Here is a 25,868-nt window from a genome sequence, read left to right on the forward strand (position 1 = left end):
TGACACGAGCATTTTAGCTAAACAAGGAGCTTGGTTAATTGATTCTGGTCAGGGCACAGGCCCGGGCTGTGGGCTCCATCCCCTGTAGAGGGCGTACAAGAGCAGCCAATCAATGATTCTCTCTCCTCATGGATGTTTCTCTCCCTCTCCCTCTCCCTTCCTCCCTGACATCAATTTACAAATCTATTTGGAGAATGGTGTCGTGCGCCGATTGTAGGACACCTGGTCCAGTACCGTGTCCGTGTACCTCGTGGAACATTCAGGAACACCCGCCCGTGAGAGCCGAGGCACTCACCGGTCGACGAAGTAGCCGATGACGGCGCCCTCGGAGGTGGTGTTGGGCGGCTTCCAGGTGACAATGACGTAGTCGCGGTTGGCGTCGTGGCACCGCACGTCCACGGGCGCGCCCGGAGCCCCTGTGACCAGCGGGTCCGCATCTGGGGGGATAGGAGGGAGGGGGCTGTGATGAGAGGCTCTGGATGGGACATCTTAAATTCTGGTGAGCTGGGCCCCGTGGCGGCCATGGTTGAGTGTCGACCTTTGAACCAGGAGGCCATGGTTTGATTCCCGGTCAGGGCACACGCCCAGGTTGTGGGCTCCATCCCCAGTGCGGGGCCTGCAGGAGGCAGCCAATCGATGTGCTTCTCTCACACCAGTGTTTCTCTCTGTCTCTCCCTCTCCCACTCTCTCTCAAAAAAACAAAAATAAAAATGGGGGGAATTCACAGAAGAAACAATAGCAAAAATGTGGCCTTTTCAGCAGCTGGGAGTGAGACCATGGAAGCTTAGATATTTCAAAGTCCTTGGAGGACAGGAACCCGCTGAGCTGTTTTCAGAGAGTTCTGAGCACACGTGTGGGCCACCCGCCCTCCGCTCACTCATCCCGCTGGGCGTGCCGGTGCAGGGAGGCCGGCCGTTCTGAAGCTGAACAACAGCTGGGGACCCCCGGAACCATGGAGACCTCAGTGCCCAGTCCATGGGAATCGGGGACCTGGGGTGCCCCCCCCCCCACCCTGAGCCTCCTGGTCCTGCTCCGTCCTCAGCGACTGGAAGCTGAGGCTCTGGACACGGAGCCAACATATCCTTTCAGAGTTCCCAGGCGCCTGGGACAGGTAACCGTCACCACCGCTGCCACCCGCCTGCCTCACCCCGGGTTCCCCCCCCCCGCCCCCCCCCCGGCCCAGGCCCGGAGCCCGCCAGCCCACCGCTCCCCGGGGTCCCTCCCCACCCCGGCCCAGGCCCGGAGCCCACCGGCCCCCGCTCCCCGGGGCCCCCCTCCCCAGGGTCCCCCCGCCCGGACCTCTGACGAAGAGGAAGGCGCGGTGCTCGCTCACGCCGCCGCGGGACAGCACGCGCAGGGTGTAGAGGCCCTCGTCGTCCTTGCTGAGCTGGCTGAAGGACAGCGCCGCCTGGCCCTCCCCGAAGAACATGCGCGTCCACGGCGACTCCCTCAGCAGCACGTCTGCGGGGACGGAGGGGGGGGTCAGCCAGGAGCGCCCGCACCGGGCCCCGCCCCCGCACCGGGCCCCGCCCCCGGGCCCCTGGACCCCGGCCCGCCGTGCCCACCATGCCCACATGGGACACCCCGGCTCCACGGACCCAGAGCCGGGTCCCAGAGCCTCGGGGAAGCAAGGCCTCGGTGGGTTCCCGGGACGCCGCACGGGCAGAGGGCCACGCCGGCAGAAGAGCGAGGCCCCTGTCCACGTGGTTCCCCAGCCCTGGCCCGTGTGGCTCAGTGGACAGTGCCCCGGCCCCTGGACCGGAGGGTCTCGGGCCCGATTCCATACAAGGGCACCTGCCTCTGCGGCAGGCTCTCCCCCGGCTCCGGTCTGATGGATCTCTCTCACCGTGTTTCTCTGTCTGTCTCTCCCCCTCCCTCCGCTCTCTCTAGGTCAATGGGAAATATCACCGGATGAGGATTAACAGCAACTCGAGTGTTGGTCTCCCCCGTGCAGGGAGGCCCCGGCTGCCGGACTCACCGTCCCGGTACCACTCGACCCGCGGCTGCACGCGCTTCAGGTCCGGCGTCACCAGCAGCGTGCACTTCAGCGTGACCGTCTCGCCCTCCCTCCGGAAGGTCACCCCGAACTTCTCCAGGAACTGGACGTCGAAGTGCGTGTACGGAACCACGGACGGCAAGGGCACTGCGGAGGGAGGGACGGTCACGGGAAGGCCCACGGTCAGGCACGGGACACACGCTCACCTCCACAGGAGAAAAAGGGGCCACACGCCCACGTCCTCCTGGGACACGGGGACACACGCCCACGTCCGCCTGGGACACGGGGACACACGCCCACGTCCGCCTGGGACACGGGGACACACGCCCACGTCCGCCTGGGACACGGGACACACGCCCACGTCCTCCGGGAACACGGGGACACACGCCCACGTCCGCCTGGGACACGGGGACACACGCCCACGTCCGCCTGGGACACGGGGACACACGCCCACGTCCTCCGGGAACACGGGGACACAGGCCCACGTCCGCCTGGGACACGGGGACACACACGCCCACGTCCTCCGGGAACACGGGGACACACGCCCACGTCCGCCTGGGACACGGGGACACACACGCCCACGTCCTCCGGGAACACGGGGACACACGCCCACGTCCTCCTGGGACACGGGGACACACACGCCCACGTCCTCCTGGGACACGGGGACACACACGCCCACGTCCGCCTGGGACACGGGGACACACACGCCCACGTCCGCCTGGGACACGGGGACACACGCCCACGTCCTCCTGGGACACGGGGACACAGGCCCACGTCCTCCGGGAACACGGGGACACACGCCCACGTCCGCCTGGGACACGGGGACACACGCCCACGTCCGCCTGGGACACGGGGACACAGGCCCACGTCCGCCTGGGACACGGGGACACACGCCCACGTCCGCCTGGGACACGGGGACACACGCCCACGTCCGCCTGGGACACGGGACACACGCCCACGTCCTCCGGGAACACGGGGACACACGCCCACGTCCTCCGGGAACACGGGGACACACGCCCACGTCCGCCTGGGACACGGGGACACACGCCCACGTCCGCCTGGGACACGGGGACACACGCCCACGTCCGCCTGGGACACGGGGACACACGCCCACGTCCGCCTGGGACACGGGGACACACGCCCACGTCCTCCGGGAACACGGGGACACACGCCCACGTCCTCCGGGAACACGGGGACACACGCCCACGTCCGCCTGGGACACGGGGACACACGCCCACGTCCGCCTGGGACACGGGGACACACGCCCACGTCCGCCTGGGACACGGGGACACACGCCCACGTCCGCCTGGGACACGGGGACACACGCCCACGTCCGCCTGGGACACGGGGACACACGCCCACATCCGCCTGGGACACGGGGACACACGCCCACGTCCGCCTGGGACACGGGGACACACGCCCACGTCCGCCTGGGACACGGGGACACACGCCCACGTCCGCCTGGGACACGGGGACACACGCCCACGTCCTCCGGGAACACGGGGACACACGCCCACATCCGCCTGGGACACGGGGACACACGCCCACGTCCTCCGGGAACACGGGGACACACGCCCACGTCCTCCGGGAACACGGGGACACACGCCCACGTCCTCCTGGGACACGGGGACACACGCCCACGTCCGCCTGGGACACGGGGACACACGCCCACGTCCGCCTGGGACACGGGGACACACGCCCACGTCCTCCTGGGACACGGGGACACACGCCCACGTCCGCCTGGGACACGGGACACACGCCCACGTCCTCCTGGGACACGGGACACACGCCCACGTCCGCCTGGGACACGGGGACACACGCCCACGTCCGCCTGGGACACGGGGACACACGCCCACGTCCGCCTGGGACACGGGACACACGCCCACGTCCGCCTGGGACACGGGACACACGCCCACGTCCTCCTGGGACACGGGGACACACGCCCACGTCCTCCGGGAACACGGGGACACACGCCCACGTCCGCCTGGGACACGGGGACACACGCCCACGTCCTCCGGGAACACGGGGACACACGCCCACGTCCTCCTGGGACACGGGGACACACGCCCACGTCCGCCTGGGACACGGGGACACACGCCCACGTCCGCCTGGGACACGGGGACACACGCCCACGTCCGCCTGGGACACGGGACACACGCCCACGTCCTCCTGGGACACGGGGACACACGCCCACGTCCTCCGGGAACACGGGGACACACGCCCACGTCCGCCTGGGACACGGGGACACACGCCCACGTCCTCCGGGAACACGGGGACACACGCCCACGTCCTCCGGGAACACGGGGACACACGCCCACGTCCGCCTGGGACACGGGGACACACGCCCACGTCCGCCTGGGACACGGGGACACACGCCCACGTCCGCCTGGGACACGGGGACACACGCCCACGTCCGCCTGGGACACGGGGACACAGGCCCACGTCCGCCTGGGACACGGGACACACGCCCACGTCCGCCTGGGACACGGGGACACACGCCCACGTCCGCCTGGGACACGGGGACACACGCCCACGTCCGCCTGGGACACGGGGACACACGCCCACGTCCGCCTGGGACACGGGGACACACGCCCACGTCCTCCGGGAACACGGGGACACACGCCCACGTCCGCCTGGGACACGGGGACACACGCCCACGTCCGCCTGGGACACGGGGACACACGCCCACGTCCGCCTGGGACACGGGGACACAGGCCCACGTCCTCCTGGGACATGGCTGCAGAGGAAAGGGAACCCGTGGCGTGAGCGATGGGCGGGAGGCGGTGGACACAGGTGTGTCCACGTGGGGGCCTCGCCCAGGACCGTCCAGGCAGGCCGGTGCGGCTCAGGGTCGGCTCTGCCGCGTCTGACAGTGAGCGGGCTGGGGAAAGGAAAACTATCCTCCCAGAGGGCGGCCACGGCCCGTGTCCAGGACAAGGATGTGGGTTCCAGCTTTTCCCAACGGAAAGCACCATGGTTCCCACAGGGCGGCACTGCGCACCCGCCAGCAGACGCTGCGGCTTGGAGAGCCTTCCGAAAAAAAATTGACCTTTAGAAAATAACTCTTTAGCCCGGGCAGCGTGGCTCGATAGTTGAGCGTCAACCCATGGGCCGGGAGATCATGGTTCTATTCCCAGTCAGGGCACAGGCCCAGTTGCAGACTCCATCCCCAGTAGGGGGCGTGCAAGAGGCAGCTGGTCCGTGATTCTCTCTCATCACTGATGTTTCTCTCTCTCTCTCCCTCTCCCTTCCGCTCTGAAATCAGCACAAATCTATATAGTAAAAATAATTAATAATAATAATAATAATAATAATAATAATAAATTTAAATGAAGTGTTGTGTCAGGACATACTTTTCTGCCTAAAAGGGGGAAAAGCCAACTTACAACCGATCGGGAGTCCCATCGAGCGGATCGGCTCCTCTTCCCCTCGGAACCCTGCAAGGCAACGGGGGGTGGGCAGAGAGGGCCGAGGGTGTGGGGGCGTGCCCCCCTCCCCGTCCCTGTCCCCGTCCCCCTCCCCGTCCCCGGGCACTCGCTCACTTTTCACCACCACGGCCGCGTTGGTGGACGCCTGCCCGTACACGTTGGTGGCCACGGCAGAGTACGTGGCCGTGTCATCGAAGTCCGCCCTGGGAGAGAAAGAGCCAGCGTCGGCCATTCCCCAGGAGCAGGGCCCTGCCTCTGCACACAGCGTCCCAAAAGCCACCAGGCAGCCTTGGTCCTCGTTCCCGAAAGCCGTGCCTCAGAACGCGCCAGCTCTGTCCCTAGACCATGTGTCTGTACCCACACCGGTGAGGTACCGACTTCATAGCAAGCCAGAGGCCCAGTGCATGAATTCATGCGCAGGCAGGGTCCCTAGGCCTGGCCAGCGATCAGGCCAATCTGGTTCCCCGCCTCCCTGCCTCCTCCTTCCCTCACTCCCTCAGTGCCCTGCCATGGCCACCACTGGTCACCGCCATGGTCCATGCCACCCCCTGGTGGTCGAACTCCCCGTCTCCCGGTCAAACTCCCAAAGGGACAATTGCATATTAGCCCTTTGTTCTATAGGCTACACAGTAGGTGCTGTTTTTGTTACCCCTCACCCAAGGATATTTCCTCCATTTGTTTGTAGAGAGAGTGGAAGGAAGGGGGAGAGACAGAGAGAGAAATATGGATGTGAGAGAGACACCATGATTGGCTGCCTCCTACACACACCCGGACCAGGGCCAGGGATGGAGCCTGCAACCGAGGTACGTGCCCTTGACCAGAATCAAACCTGGAATCCTTCAGTCTGCCGGCCAGGGCACTAACCGCTGAGCAAGCTGGCCAGGACTAAACAGTGTGTATCTAAAGCTGCTCGAATACCTTGAGTACCTCACTTCACTCAGGGGACTCTGTGATTAGACAAAACAATGCCTTTGAAAATGCTCTGCATCTTTAATGTGTGTTTGTGTTAATCCTCACCAAGGATACTTGTCCATTGGTTCTTAGGGAGACTGGCAGAGAGGGGGGAAGTCAGAGAAACGCCGATGTGAGAGAAACACGCTGATTGGTTGTCTCCTGCACAGGCCAGACCAGGGCCCAGGCCAGGGAGGAGCCTGCAACCAAGGTCCATGCCCTTGACCAGTATTGGACCCGGGACCCTTTGGTCCGCTGGCCGACACTCTACCCACTGAGCACCCAGGCCGGGCTGTATGGTTCTTGCCTGTCCTTCATAGAAAGCACCCACTGAACTCCTGGCCCCCAAGTTCAAAGACGCGCTTCCGTCCCCTCCACGGCCTCCACGGCCTCCACAGCCCGGGGGACGGGTCTCGGAGCTCTGAGGCCCGGATTCATGGCTCCTGTCGCCCCCCCGCCCCCAGGGTGTGCGAGGAGGGCCGTGGGGGAGAGAGCTGCCTCAGGGAGCCAGGAGGAGCCCTGCTAAGCTCCCGGAATCCCCGCCCCAGCTCCTGGGGTGTAACCTGCTTTGCACCCGGCTCTGTGTTACCGGGGAGAGCCCTAGCACTCAGCACCAGAGCTCCCCAATTAGCACCGGGCGCTCCCAATTAGCGCCCCGCGGGCGGGCGGGCGGAGTGAGGAGCAGCTGGGCCGGCAGCTGGGAGCCGGCCCCCCCCTCCGTGCAGGGCCTGTGCCGCCTGTGCCCGTGGCCCTGCAAGGGGCGGGCCCTCAGCCCCCGCCGGCGTGTGCATGGGCCACAGCCCCCAAGCCTTCCGACCCCCTGTCTGCCCGCCCCCGCCCCGCCCCGGGGCAGGAGGCTCTGGGGGCCTGCCGCTCCCTCTGCGTTTGGCGACGGCTGTGCGCGGTGTGGCCCGGCGGCAGAGGTCAGGGCGGCTATAAATAAACGCCCCTGTGCGGGCGGGAGCCCACACCCTGGCCTGGGTGCCCGGAGGGCGGCCCTGGGCTGCGGGAGGGCGGGAGTGGGAAGGGCGGGCGGATGTTGAGGGCACTTTGCTTAACTAAGCAGCTTGCCCTGGGGACGGGGTGCTGGAACGGGCCTCCCCGCACTGGGACCTGTGCTCCCCCGCCGAGGCCGCCCAGCTCAGCTCCCTGGGAGAAACGCAGCAGGCGGTGACAGCCACGGCCATGTTCCTGGCTGAACGGTTCCCAGGACGGCAGGGGCCAGGCAGACGTCCAAGGGCCCGGGGGCCCCGGAGTCCCCGTGTGGAGGTGGGAGTAGAGTAGGGGTGGAAGTAGGACTAGGGGTGAGGTGGAGGTGGGGTGGGGTGGAGGGAGGGGTAGGGGTGCAGTAGGATGAGGTGGGAGGGGGTGGAGGGAGGGGTAGGGGTGCAGTGGGGTGGGGTGGGGTGGGGTGGAGGGAGGGGTAGGGGTGCAGTGGGGTGAGGTGAGAGGGGTGGAGGAAGGGGTAGGGTGCAGTGGGGTGAGGTGGGAGGGGGTGGAGGGAGGTGTAGGGGTGCAGTGGGGTGAGGTGGGAGGGGTGGAGGGAGGGGTAGGGGTGCAGTGGAGTGAGGTGGGAGGGGTGGAGGGAGGGGTAGGGGTGCAGTGGGGTGAGGTGAGAGGGGTGGAGGGAGGGGTAGGGTGCAGTGGGGTGAGGTGGGAGGGGTGGAGAGAGGTGTAGGGGTGCAGTGGGGTGAGGTGGGAGGGGTGGAGGGAGGGGTAGGGGTGCAGTGGGGTGAGGTGGGACGGGTGGAGGGAGGGGTAGGGGTGCAGTGGAGTGAGGTGGGAGGGGTGGAGGGAGGGGTAGGGGTGCAGTGGGGTGAGGTGGGAGGGGTGGAGGGAGGGGTAGGGGTGCAGTGGGGTGAGGTGGGAGGGGTGGAGGGAGGGGTAGGGGTGCAGTGGGGTGAGGTGAGAGGGGTGGAGGGAGGGGTAGGGTGCAGTGGGGTGAGGTGGGAGGGGTGGAGAGAGGTGTAGGGGTGCAGTGGGGTGAGGTGGGAGGGGTGGAGGGAGGGGTAGGGGTGCAGTGGGGTGAGGTGGGACGGGTGGAGGGAGGGGTAGGGGTGCAGTGGAGTGAGGTGGGAGGGGTGGAGGGAGGGGTAGGGGTGCAGTGGGGTGAGGTGGGAGGGGTGGAGGGAGGGGTAGGGGTGCAGTGGGGTGAGGTGGGAGGGGTGGAGGGAGGGGTAGGGGTGCAGTGGGGTGAGGTGGGAGGGGTGGAGGGAGGGGTAGGGGTGCAGTGGGGTGAGGTGGGAGGGGTGGAGGGAGGGGTAGGGGTGCAGTGGGGTGAGGTGGGAGGGGGTGGAGGGAGGTGTAGGGGTGCAGTGGGGTGAGGTGGGAGGGGTGGAGGGAGGGGTAGGGGTGCAGTGGGGTGAGGTGGGAGGGGTGGAGGGAGGGGTAGGGTGCAGTGGGGTGAGGTGGGAGGGGTGGAGGGAGGGGTAGGGTGCAGTGGGGTGAGGTGGGAGGGGTGGAGGGAGGGGTAGGGGTGCAGTGGGGTGAGGTGGGAGGGGTGGAGGGAGGGGTAGGGGTGCAGTGGGGTGAGGTGGGAGGGGTGGACGGAGGGGTAGGGGTGCAGTGGGATGAGGTGGGAGGGGTGGAGGGAGGGGTAGGGTGCAGTGGGGTGAGGTGGGAGGGGTGGAGGGAGGGGTAGGGGTGCAGTGGGGTGAGGTGAGAGGGGTGGAGGGAGGGGTAGGGTGCAGTGGGGTGAGGTGGGAGGGGGTGGAGGGAGGTGTAGGGGTGCAGTGGGGTGAGGTGGGAGGGGTGGAGGGAGGGGTAGGGGTGCAGTGGAGTGAGGTGGGAGGGGTGGAGGGAGGGGTAGGGGTGCAGTGGGGTGAGGTGGGAGGGGTGGAGGGAGGGGTAGGGGTGCAGTGGGGTGAGGTGGGAGGGGTGGAGGGAGGAGTAGGGGTGCAGTGGGGTGAGGTGGAAGGGGTGGAGGGAGGTGTAGGGGTGCAGTGGGGTGAGGTGGGAGGGGTGGAGGGAGGGGTAGGGGTGCAGTGGGGTGAGGTGGGAGGGGTGGAGGGAGGGGTAGGGGTGCAGTAGGATGAGGTGGGAGGGGTGGAGGGAGGGGTAGGGGTGCAGTAGGATGAGGTGGGAGGGGTGGAGGGAGGGGTAGGGGTGCAGTGGGGTGAGGTGGGAGGGGTGGAGGGAGGGGTAGGGGTGCAGTGGGGTGAGGTGGGAGGGGTGGAGGGAGGGGTAGGGGTGCAGTGGGGTGAGGTGGGAGGGGTGGAGGGAGGGGTAGGGGTGCAGTGGGGTGAGGTGGGAGGGGTGGAGGGAGGGGTAGGGTGCAGAGGGGTGAGGTGGGAGGGGTGGAGGGAGGGGTAGGGTGCAGTGGGGTGAGGTGGGAGGGGTGGAGGGAGGGGTAGGGTGCAGTGGGGTGAGGTGGGAGGGGTGGAGGGAGGTGTAGGGGTGCAGTGGGGTGAGGTGGGAGGGGTGGAGGGAGGGGTAGGGGTGCAGTGGGGTGAGGTGGGAGGGGTGGAGGGAGGGGTAGGGGTGCAGTGGGGTGAGGTGGGAGGGGTGGAGGGAGGGGTAGGGGTGCAGTAGGATGAGGTGGGAGGGGGTGGAGGGAGGGGTAGGGGTGCAGTGGGGTTAGGTGGGAGGGGTGGAGGGAGGGGTAGGGGTGCAGTGGGGTGAGGTGGGAGAGGTGGAGGGAGGGGTAGGGGTGCAGTGGGGTGAGGTGGGAGAGGTGGAGGGAGGGGTAGGGGTGCAGTGGGGTGAGGTGGGAGGGGTGGAGGGAGGGGTAGGGTGCAGTGGGGTGAGGTGGGAGGGGTGGAGGGAGGGGTAGGGGTGCAGTGGGGTGAGGTGGGAGGGGTGGAGGGAGGGGTAGGGTGCAGTGGGGTGAGGTGGGAGGGGTGGAGGGAGGGGTAGGGGTGCAGTGGGGTGAGGTGGGAGGGGTGGAGGGAGGGGTAGGGTGCAGTGGAGTGAGGTGGGAGGGGTGGAGGGAGGGGTAGGGGTGCAGTGGGGTGAGGTGGGAGAGGTGGAGGGAGGGGTAGGGGTGCAGTGGGGTGAGGTGGGAGGGGTGGAGGGAGGGGTAGGGGTGCAGTAGGATGAGGTGGGAGGGGGTGGAGGGAGGGGTAGGGGTGCAGTGGGGTGAGGTGGGAGGGGTGGAGGGAGGGGTAGGGGTGCAGTGGGGTGAGGTGGGAGAGGTGGAGGGAGGGGTAGGGTGCAGTGGGGTGAGGTGGGAGGGGTGGAGGGAGGGGTAGGGGTGCAGTGGGGTGAGGTGGGAGGGGTGGAGGGAGGTGTAGGGGTGCAGTGGGGTGAGGTGGGAGGGGTGGAGGGAGGGGTAGGGGTGCAGTGGGGTGAGGTGGGAGGGGTGGAGGGAGGGGTAGGGTGCAGTGGGGTGAGGTGGGAGGGGTGGAGGGAGGGGTAGGGGTGCAGTGGGGTGAGGTGGGAGGGGTGGAGGGAGGGGTAGGGGTGCAGTGGGGTGAGGTGGGAGGGGTGGAGGGAGGGGTAGGGTGCAGTGGGGTGAGGTGGGAGGGGTGGAGGGAGGGGTAGGGGTGCAGTGGGGTGAGGTGGGAGGGGTGGAGGGAGGGGTAGGGGTGCAGTGGGGTGAGGTGGGAGGGGTGGAGGGAGGGGTAGGGGTGCAGTAGGATGAGGTGGGAGGGGGTGGAGGGAGGGGTAGGGTGCAGTGGGGTGAGGTGGGAGGGGTGGAGGGAGGGGTAGGGGTGCAGTGGGGTGAGGTGGGAGGGGTGGAGGGAGGGGTAGGGTGCAGTGGGGTGAGGTGGGAGGGGTGGAGGGAGGGGTAGGGGTGCAGTGGGGTGAGGTGGGAGGGGTGGAGGGAGGGGTAGGGTGCAGTGGGGTGAGGTGGGAGGGGTGGAGGGAGGGGTAGGGTGCAGTGGGGTGAGGTGGGAGAGGTGGAGGGAGGGGTAGGGTGCAGTGGGGTGAGGTGGGAGGGGTGGAGGGAGGGGTAGGGGTGCAGTGGGGTGAGGTGGGAGGGGTGGAGGGAGGGGTAGGGGTGCAGTGGGGTGAGGTGGGAGGGGTGGAGGGAGGGGTAGGGGTGCAGTGGGGTGAGGTGGGAGGGGTGGAGGGAGGGGTAGGGTGCAGTGGGGTGAGGTGGGAGGGGTGGAGGGAGGGGTAGGGGTGCAGTGGGGTGAGGTGGGAGGGGTGGAGGGAGGGGTAGGGTGCAGTGGGGTGAGGTGGGAGGGGTGGAGGGAGGGGTAGGGTGCAGTGGGGTGAGGTGGGAGGGGTGGAGGGAGGGGTAGGGTGCAGTGGGGTGAGGTGGGAGAGGTGGAGGGAGGGGTAGGGTGCAGTGGTGTGAGGTGGGAGGGGTGGAGGGAGGGGTAGGGGTGCAGTGCGGTGAGGTGGGAGGGGTGGAGGGAGGGGTAGGGGTGCAGTAGGATGAGGTGGGAGGGGGTGGACGGAGGGGTAGGGGTGCAGTGGGATGAGGTGGGAGGGGTGGAGGGAGGGGTAGGGTGCAGTGGGGTGAGGTGGGAGGGGTGGAGGGAGGGGTAGGGGTGCAGTGGGGTGAGGTGGGAGGGGTGGAGGGAGGGGTAGGGTGCAGTGGGGTGAGGTGGGAGGGGTGGAGGGAGGGGTAGGGGTGCAGTGGGGTGAGGTGGGAGGGGTGGAGGGAGGGGTAGGGGTGCAGTGGGGTGAGGTGGGAGGGGTGGAGGGAGGGGTAGGGGTGCAGTGGGGTGAGGTGGGAGGGGTGGAGGGAGGGGTAGGGGTGCAGTAGGATGAGGTGGGAGGGGGTGGAGGGAGGGGTAGGGTGCAGTGGGGTGAGGTGGGAGGGGTGGAGGGAGCTCCAAGTGAAACAAGGAGACGGTCCCGGGCCCTCCGGGCCCCTGTGAGGCGCCATTAGAATTCCGTGGGAGACGGGACTCGCCCTGGGAGTCTGGAGCGGGTCTGAGCACAGGCGCCCGTGTCCGTCGAGGCCGGAATCCCAGCGGCCGGGGACGAGGGCCCCCGCTGCTCCCAGAGCCTCAGGAATCGGGCCGCGGCCTCAGGACATTCCTGGGAGCTCATGTCACTCCTGTCACAGAGGCTCATCCCTCAGCCGCACCCCCGGCCGGGCCCTCCGATCCGATGTCGGGGACTCAGCACATCGGGGAGACAGCTGAGCACAGCCCATGCATCCTCCTCCCCTCCCCCCGCCCCGTCCTGCTCCGCACCTACACCCCAATTCAGACAGGAGCGCTCTGAGAGCTCTGCTCGGGGCTCCTCTGCCGTGCACAGCCCAGTGCATGGGGCCCGGGTCCGAGCTGCCACCCACGGCCGGCCCGGCACCGGCCCACAGGCCTCTGCAGGGGGCCATGCCTTTCAGACCGAGAGGGAACAGCTTTTCTCTTTAAACAACTGTTCACACAGCCCGGCCGGTGATGCGGGCCCAGGAGCCAGGAGGTCAGGGTTCGATTCCCGGTCAGGGCACAGGCCCGGGTTGCGGGCTCCATCCCCAGGGCGGGGCGTGCAGGAGGCAGCTGGTCGATGACTCTCTCTCAGCACTGGTGTTTCTCCCTCTCCGCTCCCTTCCTCTCTGAGATCTAAAAATAAACAGCTTTTTCACAGACGTCCAAGTCAGCGTCATGGCTTCGGCCCCGGACCTGACTTATCTACACGGGCACCGTCCTCTCTCCCGAAAAGGATCTGACAGGACTTCCTGTGCACGCGATTTCTGTGTGTTTATAGAGCACGTGTAAAGGCGCGTTCTGTGTCAGTCTCACCGTGAGAAGAGCACACCGAGAAGCTGACACTTTTATGACCCAGCTCGGCCATCACTTTCAGACAGAAGTGACCGGGGTCACGGGTCCGCGGGCCCAGCCCAGGCAGCAGCACTGGTCTGAACTGCGGGACGGTGAGCGTCAGGTTTTGGAGGATAGGGATGGGGTTGGGAGAGCAAGGGTGGATGGCATCATGTGAGGACCTTTTTGTAAAAACAAAACTGTGCTCACAGAGGACCAGACCAAACACAGGCACCCGCCTGTGTGCTCAGGGGCTGAGTGTCCCCCTGTGAACCAGGAGGTCCCGGCTCCATTCCCAGTCCTGGCACCTGCCTGGGTGTGGGCTCCTCTGCCAGCAGGGGGCGTGCAGGAGGCAGCCGATCCGTGACTCTCATCACTGATGTTTCTAACTCTATCTCTCCCTTCCTCTCTGCAATCAATAAAAATACATTTTTTAAAAAAGAACAAGAGCCAAAACCGGTGTGGCTCAGTGGATAGAGCGTCAGACTGAGGACTGAAAGGTCGCAGGTTCAATTCCGGTCAAGGGCATGTCCCTTGGTTGCGGGCACATCCCCAGTAGGGGGTGTGCAAGAGGCAGCTTATCGATCATTCTCTCTCATCCATGTTTCTAACTCTCTATCCCTCTCTCTTCCTCTCTGTAAAAACAAACAATAAAGAACAAGAGAACCTCACGTTGGTTTAAAAAGCCGGACCCTGTGTGCTGTCAGGGGAAAGCAAAGCCGCTGGGTGGGCATGTGACTAGCTTTTGTTTCCTCTTACTGAGCTCTGCTTCCTGCATCTTCCATCTCACCGCGAGGAGAAAACCGAGGCCGGCTTCTGCGAAGAGCGTGAGCTCAGCCTGCTCAGCCCGGACGCGGCCACGTTCCCGGTTCCCGGTGTGCGGGCGTGCGCTCCGCCTTCCGCCCCACGCGGCCGCGCCAGGGACCATCTCCCCGCCCCTCGGCCGTTCCCGGAGCCCAGAGGGGCTAGTGAGGGGCGCCCGCTGGCCTGGCCCTGAGGCGGAGCCACGTGCACTGACTCAGAGACCACACGGTCTGGGCCACCCGTCCACGGAGAGCGGCCCGGCCTGAGTGTGGACACTGGCCAACCTCAGCCCTCCTGTGCATCATGGCTTGTGCACACGGCCCTGACCCAGGGTCTCCGCATGTGCACACGGCCCTCACCTGTGGGTCTCCAGCGTGTGCACACAGCTCACCTGTGGATCTCCAGCATGTGCACACGGCCCTGACCCAGGGTCTCCGCATGTGCACACGGCCCTCACCTGTGGGTCTCCAGCATGTGCACACGGCTCACTGTGGGTCTCCCGTGTGTGCACACAGCCCTCACCTGTGGGTCTCCAGCGTGTACACATGGCCCTGACCCGGGGTCTCCAGCGTGTGCATACGGCCCTGACCCGAGGTCTCCAGCGTGTGCACACGGCTCACCTGTGGATCTCCCGTGTGTGCACACGGCTCACCTGTGGATCTCCCGTGTGTGCACACAGCTCACCTGTGGATCTCCAGCGTGTGCACATGGCCCTGACCCGGGGTCTCCAGCGTGTGCACACGGCTCACCTGTGGGTCTCCAGCGTGTGCACACGGCTCACCTGTGGATCTCCAGCGTGTGCACATGGCCCTGACCCGGGGTCTCCAGCGTGTGCACACGGCTCACCTGTGGATCTCCAGCGTGTGCACTCCGTACTTGCTCTCGATCCTGTACTTGCCGGGCTCGGCGGCTTGGCTGATCAGGACGCCGTCTTTGTACCTGCAGGAGGAGACGTGCCATGCGAGGGGCTGGGTGTGCCCTCCTCGGCGCCCACGCCGCCGCCCAGGGCACGCTCGGGGCCACTCACCACTGCACCACGGGCGTGGGGAAGCCCTGCACGGTGAAGCACAGCGTCACGGACATGCGCTCCCAGACCGTGTGCGAGCGCAGCCGCACCAGGATCTCCGGCGCCCGCCGCATGCGCTCCTCGAACACCCGGCGCTCCCAGGTCAGCGCGTCCTCCGCCTGCGGGGCCGGGCCGCGGGGAGAGCGTGAGTTCCCGGAACCCCGTGAACCACCCTGTCCGCACGGGCAGCGGCTCGGCCCGAGGCCCTGCTCCCCGCCGACCTACCGCCTGCTGCCGGTCGGACCGGTCCGCCTGCTGCATGGCGTACCGGTCCAGCTGCGCCCGCGCCTGCGCCCGCGCCTGGTACACGTCGTCCTCCAGCCCCGCCAGCTCCCGCAGGAAGCGCTCCCGCTTGGCCTCCCCGTACAGCGCCGTCTGCGACTCGTACCTGCGGGGAGGGACGCTCAGCCACCGGCCCGGCCTGCTCACCGGATGCTCGCCCGGCCCGCGCTGTCTGAGCGGGCAGCGGAAAAGCCAGCCCCTTCTGTCTTTCCTTCGAGGGGCCTCAGGGCGTGTTCACACCGCGTGGGAGTGGAGGAGCCACCGCTCAGCTGCCCCGCTGTCCCCTCCTTCCCGCCCCCGAGGGGGCGGACCCCGGCCGCTGTGAGTCCCCCACCCTCACCGGAGGGATTCCCAAGACACGAGGCTGGTGGTGAAAATTCCAGCTAAACTCCACACGCTTGGTCCTGCTGCCATCTGCGGGACCCTCCCGACATCCTGGCGAGGCTGAGTGCCGGGCGGGCCCGCTCAGACCTGAGACCAAAGCCAAGGCACCAGGCGTGGGGCCTGGGGGGGGGGGGGGTAGGGCATGGGGGTGGGGTGGGCGTGGGGTGGGGCCTGGGGGTGGGGTGGGCGTGGGGTGTGGACTCCGGCCCCGGGTGTCCATTCTCAGGGCCGAGAGGAACCTGGACTGAGCAGCTTTGATTTCACCCGCCGCCTGCTGTTCTCCGGCTCTTGTCAGCGGCCCTGCCTGCTCCTGCCCATCCTGGGCGGGCGGGGAGGTGAGGACTGTCCCGGGCGGGGAGGTGAGGGCTGTCCCGGGCGGGGGGGGGAGGTGAGGGCTGTCCTGGGCGGGGAGGTGAGGGCTGTCCCGGGCGGGGGGGGGGGAGGTGAGGGCTGTCCCGGGCGGGGGGGGGAGGTGAGGGCTGTCCCGGGCGGGGGGGGGGGGAGGTGAGGGCTGTCCCGGGCGGGGGGGGGAGGTGAGGGCTGTCCTGGGCGGGGAGGTGAGGGCTGTCCTGGGCGGGGAGGTGAGGGCTGTCCCGGGCGGGGAGGTGAGGGCTGTCCCGGGCGGGGGGGGAGGTGAGGGCTGTCCCGGGCGGGGGGGGGGGGGGGGAGGTGAGGGCTGTCCTGGGCGGGGAGGTGAGGGCTGTCCCGGGCGGGGGGGGAGGTGAGGGCTGTCCCGGGCGGGGGGGGAGGTGAGGGCTGTCCCGGGCGGGGGGGCGGGGGGGGAGGTGAGGGCTGTCCTGGGCGGGGAGGTGAGGGCTGTCCCGGGCGGGGAGGTGAGGGCTGTCCGGGGAGGGGAGGGCTGTCCCGGGCGGGGAGGTGAGGGCTGTCCGGGGAGGGGAGGGCTGTCCCGGGCGGGGGGGGGAGGTGAGGGCTGTCCCGGGCGGGGGGGGGAGGGCTGTCCCGGGCGGGGAGGTGAGGGCTGTCCTGGGCGGGGAGGTGAGGGCTGTCCCGGGCGGGGAGGTGAGGGCTGTCCCGGGCGGAGAGGTGAGGGGCCCTGTCGGGCGGGGAGGTGAGGGCTGTCCGGGGCGGGGAGGTGAGGGCTGTCCGGGGAGGTGAGGGCTGTCCGGGGAGGTGAGGGCTGTCCGGGGTGGGGAGGTGAGGGCTGTCCCGGGCGGGGAGGTGAGGGCTGTCCGGGGAGGGGAGGGCTGTCCGGGGAGGGGAGGGCTGTCCGGGGCGGGGAGGGGAGGGCTGTCCGGGGGGGGGGAGGTGAGGGCTGTCCCGGGCGGGGAGGTGAGGGCTGTCCCGGGCGGGCGGGGAGGTGAGGGCTGTCCGGGGAGGTGAGGGCTGTCCGGGGAGGTGAGGGCTGTCCTGGGCAGGGAGGTGAGGGCTGTCCGGGGAGGTGAGGGCTGTCCGGGGAGGGGAGGGCTGTCCCGGGCGGGGAGGTGAGGGCTGTCCGGGGAGGTGAGGGCTGTCCGGGGAGGTGAGGGCTGTCCGGGGAGGGGAGGGCTGTCCGGGGAGGGGAGGGCTGTCCCGGGCGGGGAGGTGAGGGCTGTCCGGGGAGGTGAGGGCTGTCCGGGGAGGTGAGGGCTGTCCGGGGAGGGGAGGGCTGTCCCGGGCGGGGAGGTGAGGGCTGTCCGGGGAGGTGAGGGCTGTCCCGGGCGGGGAGGTGAGGGCTGTCCCGGGCGGGCGGGGAGGTGAGGGCTGTCCGGGGAGGTGAGGGCTGTCCGGGGAGGGGAGGGCTGTCCGGGGAGGTGAGGGCTGTCCGGGGAGGTGAGGGCTGTCCGGGGAGGTGAGGGCTGTCCCGGGCGGGGAGGTGAGGGCTGTCCCGGGCGGGGAGGTGAGGGCTGTCCCGGGCGGGGAGGTGAGGGCTGTCCCGGGCGGGGAGGTGAGGGCTGTCCGGGGAGGTGAGGGCTGTCCCGGGCGGGGAGGTGAGGGCTGTCCCGGGCGGGCGGGGAGGTGAGGGCTGTCCGGGGAGGGGAGGGCTGTCCGGGGAGGTGAGGGCTGTCCGGGGAGGTGAGGGCTGTCCGGGGAGGTGAGGGCTGTCCGGGGAGGTGAGGGCTGTCCCGGGCGGGGAGGTGAGGGCTGTCCGGGGAGGTGAGGGCTGTCCCGGGCGGGGAGGTGAGGGCTGTCCGGGGAGGTGAGGGCTGTCCGGGGAGGGAGGGCTGTCCGGGGAGGGGAGGGCTGTCCCGGGCGGGGAGGTGAGGGCTGTCCGGGCGGGGAGGTGAGGGCTGTCCCGGGCGGGGAGGTGAGGGCTGTCCGGGGGGGGGGGGGGCGGGGAGGTGAGGGCTGTCCCGGGGGGGGGGGGGGGGCGGGGAGGTGAGGGCTGTCCCGGGCGGGGAGGTGAGGGCTGTCCCGGGCGGGGAGGGGAGGGCTGTCCCGGGCCGGGTATGTGAGGGGCCCTGTCTAGTCAGGGGCCTGCGCCCAGCCCGGCCTGCGGGGCCGGTGTACCTCCTCTTGCTCTCATGCTCGTGCTCGCTCTCCTCCTGCTCGGAGCTCAGCCTCTTGGCGCAGAGCCGGCACACGGAGCCCTGGGCCAGCAGCCGCTGGCCGGCCGCTCGCTGGGAGGTCGCCTGGGTCTGCTCGCTGCGGGACTGCTGGGAGGAGGACCGGGAGGACCGGGAGGACGAGCTCCTGCGAAGGCGGAGAGTGAGGGAACCGCTCTTCCCGCCCACCACACCACGCTGGAAACACACACACATGCACACTCTTGCACACACATACACGGTGATGTACACACATGAACGTGCATGCCTGTACATTACCTTTGTGTGTTGAGTTATGCAAGTGAGTGCATGTGTGTGCGTTCTCACATGCATATGTACATACACTCTTGTGTGTGCACTCACAGATGTGTGTGCTTACGTACACACTGTGTGCATAGACTCACACGTACACGTGTGCACACGTGCTATGTACATGCATATAAATGCATGCACACACGCACACCTACATCCCTCTGCACCCGGCTCCCCCACTCAGGGACCGGAGCTCCCCCACCACCGCCCTGCCCGGGGCCGCCTGTGCCACAGCCTGGCCGGGCACCAGGATCATATATATCCGCCTGTGCCACGGCCTGGCCGGGCACCAGGATCATATATATCCGCCTGTGCCACAGCCTGGCCGGGCACCAGGATCATATATATCCGCCTGTGCCACGGCCTGGCCGGGCACCAGGATCATATATATCCGCCTGTGCCACAGCCTGGCCGGGCACCAGGATCATATATATCCGCCTGTGCCACGGCCTGGCCGGGCACCAGGATCATATATATCCGCCTGTGCCACGGCCTGGCCGGGCACCAGGATCATATATATCCGCCTGTGCCACGGCCTGGCCGGGCACCAGGGTTATATATATCCGCGGACGCCAGGCCCGGAGGCGGCCGGCCGGAGCGGGTGTTTGCCTTTGTTGCTATGGGGACAGCAACGGGACGCGAGGACCCCAGGCGGTTCTAAATATAGGTGCGGCGACACGCGCCAGGAATGTCCAACACCAGCAGCTCTCCTCGCAGCCCAGCCTCCCACTGGGCCCCGGCTGCCCACGTGCCGTCCCCGGGGCGGGAGCTGGGCCCGGAGGGTGCTGGACCTCAGAAACTCCCAGAGGACACTGGGCCTGACCCCGCCTCTGACACAGTCACTTCACTTCTTGTTCCATTTGCTGCTGGTGCAGCGGTTCCCACCCATCGCCACTCTGCCATCCCATAATCTCTCTGCCGCTGGGTCTCCCCACTGCCTTCCCTCCCGCCGCCCTTAGTTTTTGGTGGCTTTTAAACTCCTGATCTGGAAGATGCATGAAGAAGGATAAAGTCAATGAACACTTCCTTAAAAAGTCCCCACCCCTTCTGATCTAACCCAGGGTCAGAGCCAGTATACCAGGATCCACTAGGATCTACCAGGCTCCACCAGGATCCATCAGGATCTATCAGATCCACTAGGGTTCACCGAGGTCTACCAGGATCTACCAGGATCCACCAGGATCTACCAGGGTCCACTGGGATCCACCAGGGTCCACCGGGATCTACCAACTACAGGGTCCACCAGGATCTACCAAGATCCACCAGGATCCACCAGAATCTACCATGATCTACAGGGTCCACCAGAATCTACAGGGTCCACAAGGATCTACAGGGTCCACAAGGATCTACAGGGTCCACCAGGATCTACCAGGGTCCACCAGGACCTACCAGGATTTACAGGGTCCACCAGGAACTACAGGGTCCACCAGGAACTACAGGGTCCACCAGGATCTACCAGGATCTACAGGGTCCACCAGGATCTACAGGGTCCACCAGGATCTACCAGGGTCCACCAGGACCTACCAGGATCTAGCAGGCCTAGCGAGTTCTACCAGGGTCCACCCGGATGCCAGTAGCACTCCACACATCGTTCCCTGCCCAGAGATGAGCCACATCCCCCTCTGGCCCTGAAGATGGGCCTCGGGGATCATGGCCACCGTGACCCTCCCCAGTCACGTCCCTCCGGGCTCCAGGGGAGCAGGCGAAGCTCCTGCATTTGAACGGGGACGCCCATAATTCAAGTTCTACGTGTCTGAGGCGGGTGGGGAACGCCCAGTCTGAGGGCCACATGAGGCTGCAGTCCTCGGGCCCGGCCCTGCCAAGGCGTGGGGTGAGTTTGTTCAGTGTTTGGCCAAAGGGAGCAGGTGGTTTCTAAGTGGATAATTCTGTGTGGCCGTAGGCGGTGTAAATGCCCCCTGGCCTCGGCAGGAAAGGGTTCCTCCTCCTCCCCCTGGTGCACACACACCCCCCCCACCCCCCCGCCCTGGTCCAATCCGTGAATCCGCTCACAGCTTGGCTGCGTATTCATTCATGAGGTACCGGGTCTGCACGTTGCGGTACGACTGGTCGAAGTGCTTGTGCCTCCGCTGGTAGAAAGGCAGGGTGACCAGCGACATCCTGGCGTTCACCTGCGAACGGAGAGGGACCGCACGTGAGCCCTTCCCGGGCAGAGTCCACCGGCTCCCAGCGCCGCCGCCAAGCACACGGCAAAGGGGAATCAGGTCCATCAGCAACACCCGCGGGGCGGGAGGGATGGAGGGTACACGCCTGAATAATCCCGACCGGTCCTCCACGCCCCCGGTCCTCCTCGCCCCCGGTCCTCCACGCCCCCGTCCTCCACGCCCCCCCCCCCCCCGGTCCTCCACGCCCCTGCCCTCGCCGGCTTTCACCAATGTCACGCCCAAGGCCGCCACACGGCAGGACCAGCAGCTGAGAACACCTCGGCCACCTGGGAGTGCCGGCCCTCGCCCCTCGCCTCTCGGACTGCCCGGTGCCCCCGAGGCCCCCGGCAGGAGACCAGCCCCGGGAAGCGGGCTCCGTGGGCCCAGCAGAGGCCGGAGCCGCCGCCCTGGAGTCACAGCCCTCAGGAGGGACCCCGGGATGGACCGGACCCGCTGTGTACGGACGACTTGCGGCGTTAGAAAGAAAAGGGGGTTGGGGCCCAGCAGCCGCCAGAACGCACCCCGTCATCCAAGGAGAGTGACCTCCGACACTGCCATGTCCTCCCACAGCTCTGCCGGCGGGCCACTCCCGCCCACAGCCCGGGGGCCCGGGGCCCGGCCGCGGCCGGCTTTGCCGAGAAATGGGGCTCCTGTCCCTTCAGAAACGGGCTGTGTGGGCAGTGGCCCCGGTCAGGCCACACGCCTTCGAGAGCACTGGCCACCCAGCACCAGAGGCACCAAGGTCGCCCGCGGTCCCATGGCTGACCGCAGCCTGTCGGGCCCGGCTCTCCACCGGACCTGGGAGGACTCAGAGGTGAGAACTCCCCCCCTCCCCACCCCCACTCCCCGCCCCGGCGTGGCCGCACGTTTGGCGTTTGTGGCAGCGACGGGAAGCCGGAGCCTGTCCTCTCCTCCTCACATCCTCCCGGGAAGGCGCGTCTGTGACACGCCGAGGCCTCACCCCTCCTGTGAGGACGCCCGGACCCGTTCCCACGGCCGAGAAGGGACTCACTCTCAGGAAGCATGTCAACGCAGCGCCTGCTGCATTTCCGAGACACACACCGGCCACCGAGACACCCAAGTCCACACCCAACTCAGCTGTTCTCCCAGAACCGGGGGTTCACGGGACCTGCGGGCGGCCTCTCCCAGGTAACCAGGCCCCCGGGGAACTAGGTAACCAGGTCCCTAGATAACCAGCCCCCAGCTAACCAGGTAACCAGGCCCCGGGGAACCAGGCCCCAGGGAACCAGGCCCCCAGGTAACCAGGTAACCAGGCCCCAGGGAACCAGGCCCCAGGGAACCAGGCTCCCAGGGAACTAGGTAACCAGGTCCCTAGATAACCAGCCCCCAGCTAACCAGGTAACCAGGCCCCGGGGAACCAGGCCCCAGGGAACCAGGCCCCCAGGTAACCAGGTAACCAGGCCCCAGGGAACCAGGCCCCAGGGAACCAGGCTCCCAGGGAACTAGGTAACCAGGTCCCTAGATAACCAGCCCCCAGCTAACCAGGTAACCAGGCCCCGGGGAACCAGGCCCCAGGGAACCAGGCCCCCAGGGAACTAGGTAACCAGGTCCCTAGATAACCAGCCCCCAGGTAACCAGGCCCCCAGGTAACCAGGCCCCCAGGGAACTAGGTAACCAGGTCCCTAGATAACCAGCCCCCAGCTAACCAGGTAACCAGGCCCCGGGGAACCAGGCCCCAGGGAACCAGGCCCCCAGGGAACTAGGTAACCAGGTCCCTAGATAACCAGCCCCCAGGTAACCAGGCCCCCAGGTAACCAGGCCCCCAGGGAACTAGGTAACCAGGTTCCTAGATAACCAGCCCCCAGCTAACCAGGTAACCAGGCCCCGGGGAACCAGACCCCAGGGAACCAGGCCCCGGGGAACCAGGCCCCCGGGAAACTAGGTAACCAGGTAACCAGGCCCCGGGGAACCAGGCCCCCGGGGAACTAGGTAACCAGGTCCCTAGATAACCAGCCCCCAGCTAACCAGGTAACCAGGCCCCGGGGAACCAGGCCCCAGGGAACCAGGCCCCCGGGGAACTAGGTAACCAGGTCCCTAGATAACCAGCCCCCAGGTAACCAGGTAACCAAGCCCCGGGGAACCAGACCCCAGGGAAACAGGCCCCGGGGAACCAGGCCCCCGGGAAACTAGGTAACCAGGTAACCAGGCCCCGGGGAACCAGGCCCCCGGGGAACTAGGTAACCAGGTCCCTAGATAACCAGCCCCCAGCTAACCAGGTAACCAGGCCCCCAGGGAACCAGGCCCCAGGGAACCAGGCCCCCGGGGAACTAGGTAACCAGGTCCTTAGATAACCAGCCCCCAGCTAACCAGGTAACCAGGCCCCAGGGAACCAGGTAACCAGGCCCTCAGGTAACCAGGCCCTAGGTAACCAGGCCCCAGGTAACCAGGCCCTCAGGTAACCAGGCCCCAGGTAACCAGGCCCCCAGGTAACCAGGTAACAAGGCCCCCAGGGAACCAGGCCCCCAGGTAACCAGGTAACCAGGCCCCCAGGGAACCAGGCCCCCGGGTAACCAGGTAACCAGACCCCTGGGTAACCAGCCCCAGGTAACCGGCCCTGGGCCCCAGCACCACCAGCTCCTCAGTCACTTATGGGAGCTGCTGCCCCAAAGCTTCTCCAGACTAATTCCCCCGAGGACAGAGGACGGAGCACAGAGTGACCAGGAGAGGTGTTCACTGGTTTGGGGAGGGAGGGAGGGGCATCAGTCGGTGCCCCCCATATGCACCCTGACCGGGGCTGAAACCGCACCATCAAAAATCGAACCTGCAACCTGTGGCTGTACTGTACGCTCCTCCCGAGCCCGGCAGAGCAAATGGCTCTCACAGCATCGGCCGTGCCGCCCGGGGAGGGCGCTGTGCGCTCTGGCAGCTCCCCCCACTCTGCATCCCCCCCCCCCAAGTCACCTTGGAGCAGGGCACCTGCCCAGGAGGCTGTCACCGCTCAGGCTCAGACCCAGGCACTCAGACCAGGCAGTCCACAAATGGCAGGACGAAAGCAGACGGGCTCTGTGACCCCTCCCACTGCCCCGGGCGGGGGGGGGGGGGCGCGGGGGCAGCCTCCCGCAGCGTCCGCATCTGCAGAGCCTGGCACCGGATCCCAGGCCCGTCCCTGAGTCTCTCTGCGTCACCTGTTCCTCGATGGCTGGCCCCTGCTCAGAGGACCGAGGCCAGGAGGGAGGGCGGAGGCCTGGCCGCTCCCCACGCTCCTCTCCCCGCAACCCACTGACCACGCCCCTCTCCCCGCACCCCTCTCCCCGCACCCCACTCCCCGCACCCCTTTCCCTGCACTCCACTCCCACCCTCGCTGCTCCCCACACCCCCCCTCCACCCCCCACCCCCGGCCCTCGCTGCCCCCAGCCCTCGGGTGCAGGGACCCCCCTCCGGCTCCGGAGCATGACCAGGAGCCGGCTCCGGGCACTGAGCTGACCTCTGTGGTGACCCCGCGGCAGAGCCGGCAGCCAGCGGTCGCTCCGGGCGCGGACACACCAGGGTGGCACCTGTCCCACCCCGCGTCCCCTGGCTGCCGTCTGGGCCGGCAGACACCCAGCTCCGTGGTCTCTTAGGCCCGTGGTCGGCAAACTCCTCAGTCCACAGAGCCAAATATACCAACAGCACAACGATTGACATTTCTTTGGAGAGCCACATTTTTTAAACTTAAACTTCTAACGCCACTTCTTCAAAACAGACTCACCCAGGCCGTGGCATTTTGTGGAAGAGCCACCCTCCAGGGGCCAAAGAGCCGCCTGTGGCTCATGAGCCATGGTTTGCCGACCACCGTCTTAGGAAAACATCCGATTTCAACCCCCCTTTTCCCGCCTGCACCCTCGTCACAAGCCCTTTCCTTCTGAGACCCCAGCCTCCAACCTCAGTGCACGGACTGGGGACCTTGTGGGGCTCCAGATCCGGGTCCCCGTGGGGTGCAGGGAGAGACTCGGGGACACTAACAGCAGACACAACCAGACGGGAAATACGGACGATGTTAACATCTGACCCAGAAACTCAGCCCTCGGGGCCGGGCAGGTTAACTGGTCTCCACCTGAACCCGGTCCCGGGAAGCTGGGGGCACCCAGCCTGGTACGAGGCCCCGTCCCCCGAAAGGCGAGACCAGGAGGGGAAGGAGGACACTCACCGAGAGGGCAGGACGGTGCAAGGGGAAGCAGTGCCCTGCTGAGGATGCAAAGCCCAGCCCAGCTCAGGAGAGTCCGGCTCAGGACGGCCGAGTCCGCCTCAGGACGGCAGTGCCCGGCTCAGGACGGCAGAGTCCGGCTCAGGACGGCCGAGTCCGGCTCAGGACGGCAGTGCCCGGCTCAGGATGGCAGCGCCCGGCTCAGGACGGCAGTGCCCGGCTCAGGACACAGTGCCCAGCTTAGGAAGCAGTGCCCGGCGTCTGGGCAGAGCCTGTCCCGCCCCATTTATGGCCAAGGACCTGCCATATATAGACACAGGGCTTCTCGCCCACAGTGACAGGGACGTAAATCACAGCCGGGCTGGGCGGACACGGCTGTTCTGGAGGGAAATCCATGGAAAAGGGGCCTCACAGGGGCTCCCCTCTCCCCGGGACGGGCGGCTCTGCTGGCGCCCAGAGGGCATTCCGCCCCCTTCCCACGTAAGCTCAGCCTCCTCCCGTCCGGTCGAGGGACGGCTCCCGGGCACAGGGGGACCCACAGGGGGACAGACACACAGAGGGACACACAGAGGCTCACCCGGTCACCATGGTGACCAGGGCCACCGGCACCCAAGGGCTGGGAGGGGGCCTCCGTGGCTACTAGTGAGTTTTGTCTGCTTTCCTTTCAACAGCCGCCCGGTTTCCTCCGGTGGACTTAGCGAGGCCGGCCCGAGGGAGCCACGCCCGGGCAGCGCCGTCTTATTTATAGTTATTGCCTCAGACGGACGCTGTGCACCGCCTCACCCCTCCCTGCCCCCCGCAGCGGCCGGGCGTCCGCCCTGCCCAGCACATGTGCAAATATAAATAACACCGCCTGGCACCGCGCGGCTGGCCCTGGGCCTGTGGCCGGCTCCGTGCTCCCCTGCAAAGCCTCTGTAATAGCAGCGGCCGGGCACGTGTGTGGCCGGAGCTGGAGAAATAACGTGTGTTGGGTCCTGGGAGCCCGCACCCCGCCGTGTGCCTGTGGCGTGAGCATCCGAAGCTCGGCCAGAGCCAGCGGTGCAGGCTGACGAGTGAATCGCTTACACCCGTGGTCGGCAAACTGCGGCTCGCGATCCACAGGCGGCTCTTTGGCCCCTGGAGGGTGGCTCTTCCACAAAAGTCCACGGCCTGGGCGAGCCTGTGTTGAAGAAGTGGCGTTGGAAAAAGTTTAGG

The 25,868-nt window shown here is 67.4% G+C and overlaps 1 protein-coding gene across 2 annotated transcripts in view; it reads right to left on the minus strand.

Annotated features, from left to right (window-relative positions):
* Window positions 1-25,344, minus strand: part of MYOM2 (myomesin 2) — a 49,921-nt gene extending 24,577 nt beyond the window's left edge. The window contains exons 1-11 of one of the 2 annotated variants that reach the window (XM_084878319.1): window positions 24,678-25,344; window positions 20,379-20,497; window positions 18,022-18,204; window positions 15,133-15,295; window positions 14,869-15,026; window positions 14,688-14,780; window positions 5,539-5,627; window positions 5,383-5,433; window positions 1,979-2,143; window positions 1,300-1,461; window positions 296-437 (exon numbers count right to left, since the gene is read on the minus strand). In XM_084878319.1, the coding sequence (XP_084734445.1) occupies window positions 296-437; window positions 1,300-1,461; window positions 1,979-2,143; window positions 5,383-5,433; window positions 5,539-5,627; window positions 14,688-14,780; window positions 14,869-15,026; window positions 15,133-15,295; window positions 18,022-18,204; window positions 20,379-20,485 (1,313 nt within the window). In that variant the 5' untranslated portion in view covers window positions 20,486-20,497; window positions 24,678-25,344. The other variant, XM_084878320.1, reaches the window with a different exon arrangement.
* Between the last annotated feature and the right edge of the window lie 524 nt (window positions 25,345-25,868).

This window comes from Pipistrellus hanaki (assembly GCF_964339955.1).
Source record: "Pipistrellus hanaki genome assembly, chromosome: 3".
NCBI lineage: Eukaryota > Metazoa > Chordata > Mammalia > Chiroptera > Vespertilionidae > Pipistrellus > Pipistrellus hanaki.